A 14,089-nucleotide genomic window follows, 5' to 3' on the forward strand; every position below is an offset into this window, starting at 1 on the left:
TGCCCTCAATCTCTGGTCCAGCTGGGCAGGCCCTGGGGAAACTGGATATCACCAGGCCAGTTGTAACTGGAAGCCTCATTAGTGTACCCTGTGTGCCATATATCAAATGCCAGTTTTTTGTGTGTCATGAAATAAAAAAAGGGCAAGAAGTACTGGTATATATAGCTAAGTATACATGTGTACCTTGAGGTATTATGGTAGAACATTTAAAATTACGACTAATTACCTAGCAAATGTAAAAGAACTCTATAAAGAGAATCTTCAATGACTGTAGGCTTACATTTAATCAAAGCTATCTGAGAATGCTATATTTTCAAAGAACTAAAATTTACCTTTGCATTTTCCTTTTTTCCCCACATGGGAATGATTCCTTTGAATTAAATAGTTTAAATAATAAATCATTGGTCTTACAAAAACCAAACAATGAAAAGGAGCAAAATCTCTGAAAGTAATTTTTTTATATAATAATGATACAAATATTCCTTTCGTTATATTTCAGCTGAGAAGTTTGATCCTGTGGTTCTTTCTCAATGTGCAATAAAATCCTAGAATATTAAAAAGAAAAGCAGGCCGGGTGTGGTGTCTCACACCTGTAATCCCAGCACTTTGGGAGGCTGAGGCAGGTGATCGCTTGAGCCCAGAAGTTTGAGATTAGCCTGGGCAACATGACAAAATCCCATCTCTACAAAAAATACAAAAAATCAGCTGGGCTTGGTGGCATGTGCCTGTGGTCCCAGCTACTCAGAGGGCGGAGGTGGGAGGATCACCTGGGCCCAGGAGGTCAAGGCTGCAGTGAAGGCACTACTGCACACCAGTCCGGGTGACACAGTGAGACCCTGTCTCCAAAAAAAAAAAAAAAAAAAGTAAAAACCACAACTATAGAAAATAAAAATAAAAAATAAGACTCATGCCTTTTGCTAGTTTTTGGAAGTTTATATATACAGACTAAATCAGGCAAGCTATTTACCTAACTGAAATACTTATATTCACAGAAGTCAGTCAGCATTTATAGAAATCCTAAAGCTCAGGATTTTCTTCTTTTTACCTCCTGAAGGTTGTCGAGATTTACGAGGAGATCGGGGTTCTCTCCGATAAGGATCATTAGAGCCATATAATTCAATAGTGCCCAGGTTGAGCAGCACTGCTTTCTGGAGGTAGTCAACCATAGCAATGCCATTGCAGTTGCCAAAAACCACCCTGCAAATAGGAAAATAACAAACATTTTAGCACAATCAAATAATTCCAAGAAAATGTACTACAGTCTACAAGGCTGAAGAAAGAAGCATGGTGGGTCCTTCAGAAAATTCTTCGAAACAAAAGATAACTATATGAACTGAAATACAGGTTACATGTGCCTTCTCACGGAACTGTTTAGATCTTCTGCAGACATTAATTATTTAGTATCACTAAATCAATCAACTGTATTATTTATAAAAATATTTGGCATAGGAGTTGAAACCTGATCAGAGATAGAAATCTCTCACACCTTGCAATGCAACATCTATTTTTCTACCTTGGGGGTGTTTTGAGCTCTTCATGGGTGGGAGACATTCCCTTGTACTAGGCAAGTAGGAGATTAGACATTGGGGTAAGTTTTGGTAATCATTCAAGTCAAGAATAAAAAGTAGAAAGTATACATCTTGGAGGCCTCCCTTTGGGGTGTTCTAAATATCTTCTCAATTATCAGTCAGGAACTATAAACCAACCAACTATGAATAAAGGAAATTTATTCTTTTAAGATATTTTAAGCCAGGAATGGAAAACCGACATGTATAGAGGGCTATATAAGTAAGTAAAAGAGGACATGTAAGCACATGGTTGCTTAAGAGTGTATGGCACATCTAATGAAAAGCTTCAACTGAGTTCCAGCTGAAGCTGCCATGCAGAAACATGGACATGGCCACATAATCAGATTTTTAAGTTGGAGCTCTAAGTATGGATTTATATAGTCTTGGTAACTAATTAAAATTCTAAAAATACACAGAAATGGCCAAACAAAATACAACTGTAAGCCTAGTGAGGCCTGTAATTCATTGATTTGCACCTTCCTTTGAAACTTCCTATTGGTTCTTTTTCTCATTTCCTGTGTTTTTTTAATGGTTGTGGACAATAAAATATTTAAAAGAGGAAAGTCTGTGCTCTTACATTGTATGGCAGCAAATAAAATATGAAAGAAGACTATCTCAGACTGTAGCCAGTGTTAGTTTGATGTATAGTTGTCCCTTGGTTTCTTCAGAAGCTTGGTTCCAGGACCCTCACAGATACTAAAATCTGCGGATGTTCAAGTCCTCAATACAAAATGGCAAAGAGTTTGCATGTAACTAACATACAGTCTCCTATATACTTTAAATCATCTTGAGATTATTTACATATACTTAATACAATGGAAATGCTATGCAAATAATTTTTATACTGTATTTTTTAATTTTTTTAATTGTTTTTTTTTTGTTATATTTTCTGAATATTTTTCATCTGCAGTTGGTTGAATCCATGGAAGGAACAGGTGGATACAGAGGGCTAACTGTACAGCTGCAAGAGACAGAGTAGGTGGTGGGAGCTACTGGCAAGAAAAAAATGAATGAGTCCCTAGGGCTAGCATCAAGCAAGGAGACAATGAGCTACACATGATAAATAGCTCCGGGACTGAACAGTCAGGAAGCAGTTTCTTACACTGCAGTGTTGACTTCTGAAACAAGAAAATAACAAATGCTTTACAAGTCTATCATATTGTAATAAAAGTATGTATAATTAACACTATATGGCTGAAGGCATGAATTGATAAATAAAACAAGTATACTGTAGCATAGATGAATATTAATTATCAGGCCTTTACAATTTATACAAGTTAATTGAAAGTAGAAAGAAAAATTACACAACTACAGTTCAACAGTTACAAAAATCAGTTTTATAACACAGTCTTCTGGGTTCATGTTGTTAGATTTCCATTACAGTAACTATTAATAAGAAAATTATTTCTGGGGGTATATCTAGGAGAGGATATACTGACTTTAAAACTTCATCACAAATAATTTATTGGTCCATGAGGCATTTAACTTTACATCAGGAAGTAGTGCATGCATACCCGAAGTAAGTTATTCAGAATGAAATTATGTTCCAAATAAACAGTGAATTTGGTCTGAAATTAGTTACAGAATGCCATTTTAGGTGATGATATAACAAAGACCATCCTTTCTATTTTTACAAACAAAATGATGTATGGAATACTATGAAGAGACTTAGAAAAAAAATAACTTATACTTACAGTCCATAGGAAGAGTTGACTGCCAGGCTGGTTATTTGTTGTGGTGGTTCTCCACCCACCCAAACCAACTGAATAACCAGTTCTGTCTGATAACCTGGAGACTGTTTAAGTGGTGAGTTTTTAACTCTAAAATAAAAGAAAACATGTTATCTTTTAACCCATTTTCAACTATTGTCCTATATAATTATAAACATCTTTTTATATGAAACGATACTAGATATTTAAATATATAAAAATCAGAATCCTGTTATCTAGAAGCATTTAATCTATGCTTGGAGGGACTAAGTATGTAATTAACAAAAATAATATGCAAACTCTACATATAAAGTGGGGGAGGTCAGCAGGGGTGAAGGAAAAGAAAAGAAGTGAGAAGGAAGAAGAGGGCTTGGAAAGAAGGCAGGGAGGGCTGGGGAGAAAGATGAAGAGAAGCGGCAGCCCAAGGATTAAGAAGAGAAAAAAAATCAAGTTAGAAAAAATGTAAGTTAGAAAAGCAGTTTTAAAAACGGCTAGGCGCACTGGCTCACGCCTGTAATCCCAACACTTCGGGAAGCCGAGAAGGGCAGATCACCTGAGGTCAGGAGTTTAAGACCATCCTGGCCAACATGGTGAAACTCTGTCTCTACTAAAAATACAAAAATTAGCCTGGCATGGTGGCGTGCGCCTGTAGTCCCAGCTACTCTGGAGGCTGAGGCAGGAGAATCACTTGAACCCAGGAGGCAGAAGTTGCAGTGAGCCGAGATCGTGCCATTGCGCTACAGCCTGAGCAACAAGAGCGAAACTCTTGTCTCAAAAAACAAAACAGAACAAAACAAAAACACAAAACTTAAAAACATGATGTAACAAAATGAAAACTGTCCAAAAACAAGTTAAAAAATGAGTTAAAACAAATATGAGAATTTATCTGTGTGTGTGTGCCTACTTTCACTTTAAAACAAATCTACCTTGACTTTGAGGTGACAGTATTTTTGATCGCAGAGACTCTTTTTTAATAATTACTGAATAATGCTACAAAAAATGCTCTTGCAGAATATTCGCAGACAGAAAACCCAAGTTCAAGGATTGATAAGTGTTAAGTTTGGCTACAGTGGTAGGAGTGTGTAGTAAAAATGAGAAGACAGCAAGACAGGCCAGGGCCAGACTTTAGAGGGTCTTCAAGTCCTGTCCACAAAGATTTGATGTTGGTAGAAAGAACTCTCAGCAAGCTGGACTTTGAGTACTGATTCTGTTATTCACCACCTGTCTTTTCACCTAGAAAGCGGGACTATTACTACCTAGTCACAATATGAGGAAACTGTGAACACCTATGAAAAGTGCTTTGTAGATGGTCACATTAGACAAAGGTAATATATTTTCATTATTAAAGAATTAAAAGACAGGCCAGGTGCAGTGAGTGGCTCACACCTATAATCAGAGCACTTTGGGAGGCTGAGGTGGGCAGATCACTTAAAGTCAAGAGTTCGAGACCAGCCTGGCCAACAGGGCAAAACCCTGTCTCTACTAAAAATACAAAAATTACCCGGGTGTGGTGGCGAGCGCCTGTAGTCCCAGCTACTCGGGAGGCTGAGGCAGGAGAATCGCCTGAACCTGGGAGGCGGAGGTTGCAGTGGGCTGAGATCGCACCACTGTACTCCAGCCTGGACAACAGAGCGAGATCTCCGTCTCAAAAAAAAAAAAAAAGAAAAAAAAAAGAATTAAAAGCCAATGAAGGTTGATAAAAAATATTTGGGAAAGATTAATTTGGTGAATATAGGTAAGACGAAGTAGAATAGGGACACCAATTGGGAAGTTCCTGTGATTCTGATGTGAAACAAGAAAAAGGCAGATTGAAACACATTAATGGAGTAAGAATAAACAAGGCTTTACATTTCAGGAAGGCAGAAACCTTGCAGCTATTAATACTTACAACACTGGCACAAAGGAGGTACTCAATATTTACTGAATGAATGAATGAGTTGGAGGTTGAGTAGAGGTAGGGTAGAGGAAGAAAATAAGACACAGAGAATCTACAATCAGACAGAAAGGAGGGAGGGAGGGATAAAGAGGTAGTCTTAGGAGACTATGGCGTTAAGTTTGAGATGATGGAGAACTACAAGTGAAATTAATCCGCAGGTAGTCAAATCTATTCTCAAACCTCATGAATAGTTAAGTCCATGCTGAACTACAGCTGTCATTAGGATTTTAGAAATGAAGAGTTAAAGAGGGACTTAAAAGAGTGTGAGAGCTTCTGAAACAATACCTGCTATACTTTTTCCAGAAAACTTCAACTGTACTTGAAAGACACATTTTTTAAAAATGTGAACAATTTTATTTTTGTGTGACTGCTTTTATTGTAAAAAACTCTACTATGACTTTAAGTTAAAAACATTTTTGATTGCACAAACTCTTTGCCTAGTAATTGCTATCGCAAAACATATGCAAAGCCTGGTTACTTCAGCAATTCTTAAGGCTTCTGCCTTGAAATGACAGTGTGTGAAAGCAGGAAGACTACTCAATGTTGAATTTCCTACCACCAAACTCAGAGGTAAGAACCCTTCGGAATCTTTCAGTTGGTACTTCTAATGAGGAAGACCATGGCACCTGATGTTTTGATGACATACATGCTAGGAAACGGCAAAAGTTGTTCAGACTTCAGGGTAAATGTGAATCACTGAGGGCACTGCTTACACGAATTGAGCTATAGTTCACTTTTGGCTGGTCAAGGTTTGCAAGGCAATGCATTCAGAACTGTAGACTGGCTGAGGCAAAATTTCTAAATTATTCTCAGGGAAATACCCACTAATCAGCTATAGCTCTCCATCTCAAGTGACAGAATAACAATGGAGGCATTTCATTTCTTCCCAGAGTCAGCCTTGACACAGGAGTAGACTGAAGGGTCTGAGTGGTCTATCTTCTCTTTCTATGAATTAGGTATAGAAGGTAAGGGTCAAGGAAGTGTCCTCCCTCCCTCTGGCATATTAAATGTGCACAACAAATTCTCAAGAGCAGAACCAGGCATTCCAGGGATAATTCTAGAAGTGCATACATGGTCACATTGAAGATTTAAGTGACCAGGACACACAGAACTCATGGAATTCTTACTTCAGTTAGTATAAGGAAACAAAAAATGTTCTTAAGTAGAAATAAAAAGGCAGCCAAACATGATGCAAAATGGTAAAGGATGAGAAACCTAAGCCAAGAAATGAAAGCAGGTAAGTTACATTTTAAAAATATGAAATGGGAAGAGGGTATTATGTTTTATTCTAAATGGTTATGTTATCATTTTAATGTTTTTAATATATTCAAGTTAATTTGTTTGCTTTTTAAGGAACAAGTTTTATAAAAAGCTGCATAATTTGTACAAATGTATTTTAAATGTTAAAGTGATGGTAGAGGCTCACAGTTTCAAAATGATTGTTTGAGCAAGTACCTTGCAAAGGGACAATAAAAACGCTTCAAAAACATAAAATTTCATTGCTGAAAGAAACAAGTCAAACAGTTGCCTTTTCTTTTTTACCTTTCTTTTTTTTAAGACGCAGAATCTCACTCTGTCACCCTTGGCTGGAGTGCAGTGGCATGATCATAGCTCACTGTGGCCTTAAACTCCTGGGCTCAGGCAATCCTCCCACCTCAGCCTACAGGTGATGGCGCCATGATGGCTAATTTTTTAAAAACTTTATTGTAGAGATGGTGTCTTACTATGTTATCCAGACTGGTCTTGAACTCCTGGTCTCAATGAATCCCCCTCCTTGGTCTTAAACAGCTGCTTTTAAAATGTTTCTTCAAATAAACCAATTTTGTACAAAGGCATTTTGTATGAAAAAAAGCCTCAATATTAATTATATTTTAACATACTTCTTACTTTAAGAAACTGGCCTATAGGACTGTGGACTAAAACAATGTGAAATTAATACATACCCGCATTTATTTGAAGACAATTAAAAGAAAAAAATGAGGTATAACTTGTTTGTGATTTTAAAAAAATCACACAGATTTTAGACAAAAATGTCCAAAACTTGTACTTTATATCTTTCACTAGCTTATACAATATTCTACTAAAAGACTAGTTTTCCCTCTCATGACTCTGTCTCCAAAAATTGGTCCTTTAGTAATGTAATACTAGAGAATTATTACCACCAATGAATTAATTTTAAGATAACGGCTGAAGAAAAGGAAATAGTTATCATGCAATCCCTATGTTTACAATCCTCCCACGTGTTCCTGCTCTTGAGCTTTCTCTAAAATCCAGAAAAAGGATCAAAATAACCATAATTGTATCAATAGAGCCATTACCTTATGATTTTTTAGTATGATGTTTATATTTCTAATTTTAAAAATCAATATTTAAAATTTTAAGTAATGTTGTAATTTAAACGTATAACTTGATGTAACTATATATAACATTATCTATTAAAGTTAGTAACAATTTGTATTCGTGTGACCGGCAAAACCGCCCCCCACCGCCACCAAAAACAAAAATCAGGCACATGTGCACACGTGCACACACACACACACATATACACACACACTCAAATTATCAGGACTGCTTCTCCACATCTTGTGTATCTTCTTGAGTGTCAGCGGAACTCCTGGGCTTCTTTCTACCCTCTTTCTTACTGTATCCCAGGAATGACAGAGTCTCTATGTAGCTGGTAAATATGGAAATAATTAATGAAGCCCTCTCATTTCCCCCTCAATCTGTGTTCATTTGGGAGCAAGTCTGCCCAGGGGGTGCATTTTCTTTTCTGCTCCTGCTAAAGCAGTGTTCTTAATACTGCCATGATGGGGAAGATAAGGCTATCTTTTTATACAGGTCAGTCGGTACCAGGAAAACTACCTGGCTCTTGTGCTAGTTGGCATCTTTTACCTTTATCAATATAAGGTGATATTTTTAGTCACCATCTGAAATTATTTTATTTCTTAATGTGTTAAGAATACAGATGGGGGCCAGACACAGTGGCTAACATCTATAATCTCAGCATTTTGGGAGGCCGAGGCAGGGAGATTGCCTCCAAGTTTGAGACCAGCCTGGGTAACATGCCGAAACCCCATCTCTATAAAAGAAATACAAACTTAGCTGGGCATGGTGGTGTGTGCTTGTAGTCCCAGCTACATGGGAGGCTGAGTTGGGAGGACCGATTGAGCCCAGGAGGTCGTGGCTGAAGTGAGCTGTGATCACGCTACTGTACTCCAGCATGGGCAACAGAGTGACATCCTGTCTCTTAAAAAAAAAAAAAAAAAAGAATCCAGATAGGTAAAGAGAAGTATAATTACTGGGCTCCTTCGTAGACTCTAATAAGCAATTACAGGTGACAGGACTCTGGCTGAATCTCCTATGTGTGTCTTTAAAGTCTGAACTGCTTCAAAGTTCCATCCATTTCACAAAACATATTGACAGGGCAGTTTACCTCTATCTGATACCAAATGCTACTTCCAAAAAGAACTGTCCCTTAAAACATTAACAGTCTCAAGATAAAATGAATTTATAAAGTTTTATTACACATGAGGTTAGTTGTTATAAAGTTTTATTTGTGCACAAAAAACCAAAATAGAAGAAAAATTATTAAAGTAACTCAAAACAATGTAATTGCCTTACATATCACTTGTCATATGCTCAAAGGTCTAAAGACAGCTGGCATGTTATATTTTACTATTCATCTAGTGTTTTAATATTAGTGGTAATTTCAATACTGCAATTTTGGACTTTTGTTAACAGATAAATAATATTAAATGGAATAATTCTAGGCTAATCAAATTATAGGAGAAGAGTGATTTGGGTAAGAGATTTAAAGTTATTTATTTACATTATATAGTAATGTAAAAACTCAATGAAAAATAAGAGTTTTAATGACTGTTTTTAAAAAACAACCCCCCCCTTTTTTTTTTAAGCTCTCATCACTGGGTGGTCTACTGTAACAATACAGTGCTTATTAAAAATAATGTTACGAACATTTCTAAAGATCATATTTTGGTCTGTTATCCTGTGAGGGCAAGAAGTATTTAAAGCAAGTCTGGAACATCTTGACAGAAATTAAGGATGGTCACAAAAGTTCTGAGGTGGTGTTAAGAAGACACAAACACCAACAAAGAAGCTCCCTTTAGAAAACTGTGACAAAATCATGTTAAGTTGATAAAATTCAGTAAGTTAAAACAAATTGCCTATAAAAAATACCTAGAGTTCCACAATAATATTCAAAAGGAAAAAAAAAATCATCAAATCACAGTCATTAGTTATTTTAGGATTCAGAAGAAACTGTTAAGATGTTATTGTGGTATATCCCAGGATTGGCAAAGTGTATCCATACACAAAAGATAACACTTAATGCCAACAACAAAAAGGACTCTCCTCACATAAATCATTAATGGATTAGCTAATGAGCCTCTCTGGCTGCTGGGAGTAACCATCAGCTTAACACGAATTTCTATATGAAGTGACATTCTATTAAATAATTACAAAAGATTAATAGTGTGCCATGACATTCCAGCACAAGTATGAAAAGTCCTCCCAAACAAGAAAGATGGCCACACCATAATCTCAGGTCCATGAACAATAAAGAAAACTCATAATTGCAGAACTAAGTCACTACTACCTTTAAAATGGATTTGGGTACTACTGAACTCTGCATTTTGGTTTGCTGGTTTTCACAGTTGCTGCTGGTTGCTGCCTTAACTATTATCCTTGCTCTTTCAGACAGTAAAAAAACTGGAAAAAAGGCCTTTCTAAGAACAGAGGACAAAGACTCACCTATTAGGCCTGCCTTTAACTTTAATCTATAAAGCCAAGGTAAGTCTTGTCACTCTGGTCCAAACAGTACTGCTTCTCCTGTCAGTAGTACTTCCTCTGACCTATCTTGTCATGAGAAAGCAGTGCATTGATGGTGTTTTTTCTTCAGGTAGGAAAATAATTTAATGTTTTATAGTGCTGGATCTCTGGCCACAAGCCTAAGAACACTTGGAGGCATAAGAAATTATGAAGTACAAATTAAATAAATTATTCTAATTCTGAAGATAACGTATATTTAGATGTAATTGTTATTTTGTTAAAATGTCACTTCAGTAGTTGAAAACATTGCTTCAGAAGTATAGAAATGTTGCAAAAAAATGCCCCAAAGACAAACTGTACTATGTATGTTATAAAAATTAAATTTAACAAAGGGCTTGGAAAAAAACATTAAAATCAGAAACAAGGGCATTAACAATTTTAAGTGTAAAGTAGTACTGAAGAAGTAATAAAGGGGAAAAGTGTAGAATTCTGTATTCTAAAGTCTAATTCTAGTTAAACATGTGCTAGAACTACAGTTATAAGTGTGTATATTTTAGTACATGTATGAGACAGAGAGGGAGGAGAGAAAGAAAAACTTGATACCTTTATGAGAAATGTAGCTGCTTAACCTCAATGGGTATATACTGGTGGGATCAGAGGTTCTTATCCTTGGCACTACTGACGTTTGGAGCTGGGTAATTCTTTGTTGTGTGCACTGCCTTGTCCATTGTAGAATATTTAACATCATCCCTCACCTCTACCCACTAAATGTCAATAGCATCTCCCTTCCTCCTGTTGTGTCTACTAAAAACGTCTCCAAATGTCCCCTAGGGAGCAAAATCATACACAAATGAGAGCCACTGGCTTAGAATACATAATCTTAAATTTTCGTAAACATGTAAATAATTTTCTAAAAATCTGTAGTTTTAAAATGACTGCAATATAAAAAAATCTATTCATTTTATCTTTGGTGTGAGTGTATTATTCATTACACAGACATTCTTCCCAGCAATTATTCAGCTATCTACCAGTAGAAGAGACTCAAGCAGATTAAAGTAAAACAGTGCAAAGTTTGGTCCTTTTAATAAATGCAAATTATTTCTCTTATTTACCACCCTCTCTACACTGAACCTAGTACACTCTGGCGTTTGTCCTCCACCAATCTACTGAATCTCTCTGAGTGCTACCTGAACCACCTTTCTGTCATTATCCTAATTGAATTCTTTGTAAATAAACTATTAATCACATAGTCTTCATGTAAGTTTTCAATGATTTTAATTCCTTACTCGTTGTTTTATTTCTCCGTCTATATCATTTAAACATTTTAACCACTCAGTAACAAAAATTGGACAGAAAAAATACAACTTTATCCAATTTATCCCTGTATAAAGCAAGATGTATTTAAATTTAGGATGCAACAATAAAAGGTTTTAAATAAAGATACGGTGGTGCTAGTGAAGATTCAGAAAAAGGTAAGACAATGATTAGAAAACAACTGAGTCTTTAAAGACTTAAAAAAACAGAATTTTCAGTCATAGAAAGCAGTCGGAACATAAATCTAAGCTACATATAATAAATCAAGACTATAAACGTTGATGGGTTTAGAAGACTGAGTGATAAATAGAGGTTAGATCCTTGCTGCTTTACGAGAATGTTTGGAGATTAAACCTTAATAATTTAAGGATGCAATCATATTCCTCTTGATGTCATAGAAAAATGAGTTGGACTAACCATAGCAAAACATAGGAAGAATCATTCTTATGCCATTTTGCTCCATCAAAAGAAAATGTTACCATAGCTCTACTAATGCTTACAATTTATATAAATTAAAAGATAATATCCAAAACTCCTCTGCAGTTTTTTATAACTTACTTTAAACAAGGTACATTATCACGAAGCCCATCAGATGAACTGCTACTGGTAGACGGATGAGACTGAGGAGGAATGGGCTGAGGGTTGGACCCTCCCACGGGTGTTGGCAAAGGTGGTGGCTGCTCACCCTCTGGAGTTTCCACATCATTTATCTCATATAATAATCGAACTTCGAGCATCTGTTGTAAAAGTAAGGTAGTTTACTTACTCCTAATAATTATTGCTCATTTTATTACAATTTATATGCACACACATAAACTTCAGTGGCAAGAAGATTTTTAAAGGCAAAGATTTAGCAAGATTTCAAAAAGGATTTAGCAAGAAAGAAAATGTTCTTGACTCAGGGAGTACACACACAAACGTGCATTATGATTTTAGAATTTATGGTACTTGTGTTAATATCAAATTAGAGTATACTCATATTCGTATTAGCTTTCCTTAAAGGAAACATACACTATACTTAATGATTTAAATAATCAGTGAAAATATACGCAATAATGCTATTTTTTACAAAAGAGAGATAATAATGTAAATACTAAGGTGTTTTCAAAAGTTCTGTACAAAACTGACTGCAAAAAGTCTTCCAAATCATCTACAAATTTAAAAAATGTCAGACACTTGACCATGAAAATAACTAAGACATTATTACCGGAATAACTTCTGTGATTACTTCCTGCTTGCTGAATCTATAAATAATGACATGAGCTGAAACTCCAGCTATGCACAGCATTCTACTTTCTGGACACCAGGAGATGATCTGAATGGCATATGGATCTTCATCTACAATGTCTGTGTTTGGCCTGTCATCTTTATTTCTTGACTTTTCAAATACTTTAGATGTCTTTAGTTTATATAATACTTGTAGGGTTACTGGAAAAAAGATAATATATGTTAAACATTTTAACACAAAAAGATCAAACATAAGGTAACATTTAATCACTCATACTATGTATGGAAAATGGTCTATATTTATCTATACCATATTTTCATTTCTCAATCTACGTTAGTCTATTTTACATTTAAATAACATATTCTTTGTACTCATTGATCGAACAAGGGTATGCTCATTGTATTCATGAAGAAAAATCTACTATCACAATGGATTTTAGGTAACCTTAAAAAAATGACTAATAAAAACATTTTGGAAAAACAGTGTGTAAATACCTGAAAATAATAAACAACACGGTTTGCTTCCTAAAATGATTTTCTATATATATTCTCTAAAAAAGATACAGTACCAATATAACTAAACATTCCCACAAGAGGAAACACAACCTATCCTGAGTTAACTGGATTCCACCTGAAGGCTTGCCATGTGTGTTTTGCAAACATTAATCATTAAAGGCATTATTTCCTTTTTTGCTACTATGTAACCACCAGATTTATTTCACAAAGACAACATGAACCCTGGTGATACAAGTATAGAGTCAGGCATTAAAAGTGTTCCAGAAATTTCTGCTGATTTGGAACACATTCCCACTTCCCCTAACTCTGACTTAGGAAGAGAGTTTGAAGAAATTTTGAAAAAAGAAAAAAAAATTGAATACTTGTGTTGCCCATTATTCTTGATTTACTAATACTAAGACTATCTTTATTAAAAATTCTAAACTCATGTATTTAATAAATCAAGCATTAAATTTATAACCTCTAAATTTCAAATTATTGGCTATGCAATTATTATAAAACAGGATGTATAAAAGCAGTGATTGTGTAACATATAACAAATAATGAATATTAAAAATACTTACTTGCAGAAGCATCCCAGAATTTAACTGAACCATCAGCATGCCTAAGAAAAGCAATGTTAAGAATGTGATGAATAAAATTACAGTTTTTCCTTCTTTAAATGGATACTGCTATTAAAAAGTCAACAAAATGAGTAAAAGGTAAAAAAAAAAAAAAAATCAGGGTAAACTGGCAGGTTCTTAAGAATAACTTATTTTTTATTATATTACAACATAAAGGAAAACTCTACCTGCCCAATAAGTTAAATTTCATGCAGTCTTAATTATATTTAGCTATTAAAGATTTACTTGGTGAAGACAGACTTTTACTTACCCTGTAATAATTATTTCTGGGTAACTTTGAGCACCCAAGCCCCAATTACCTCCATTGATGGGCCATTCCTATAAAAAAAGATCACTGTATAAAGCAACTTGCAAGCATACTATATACCTTCATACATGTGTGTGTGTAGAAATAATCCAGTGAAAAAC

At 35.2% G+C, this 14,089-nt stretch overlaps 1 protein-coding gene across 4 annotated transcripts in view; it reads right to left on the reverse strand.

Moving 5' to 3' along the window:
* Window positions 1-14,089, reverse strand: part of STXBP5 (syntaxin binding protein 5) — a 207,442-nt gene that overhangs the window by 62,655 nt on the left and 130,698 nt on the right. For all 4 annotated transcript variants that reach the window (XR_004442912.1, XM_033235135.1, XM_033235134.1 and 1 more), the window contains exons 13-18: window positions 13,932-13,999; window positions 13,622-13,662; window positions 12,523-12,743; window positions 11,874-12,052; window positions 3,263-3,388; window positions 1,046-1,197 (exon numbers count right to left, since the gene is read on the reverse strand). Coding sequence is in view for 3 of the 4 variants with exons in the window: in XM_033235135.1 (XP_033091026.1) it covers window positions 1,046-1,197; window positions 3,263-3,388; window positions 11,874-12,052; window positions 12,523-12,743; window positions 13,622-13,662; window positions 13,932-13,999 (787 nt within the window). In the remaining variant the exon portion in view is untranslated. The remainder of the gene's footprint in view (window positions 1-1,045; window positions 1,198-3,262; window positions 3,389-11,873; window positions 12,053-12,522; window positions 12,744-13,621; window positions 13,663-13,931; window positions 14,000-14,089) is intronic.

This window comes from Trachypithecus francoisi, unplaced genomic scaffold (genome assembly GCF_009764315.1).
Source record: "Trachypithecus francoisi isolate TF-2019V2 unplaced genomic scaffold, Tfra_2.0 Lachesis_group15, whole genome shotgun sequence".
NCBI classification, from domain to species: domain Eukaryota; kingdom Metazoa; phylum Chordata; class Mammalia; order Primates; family Cercopithecidae; genus Trachypithecus; species Trachypithecus francoisi.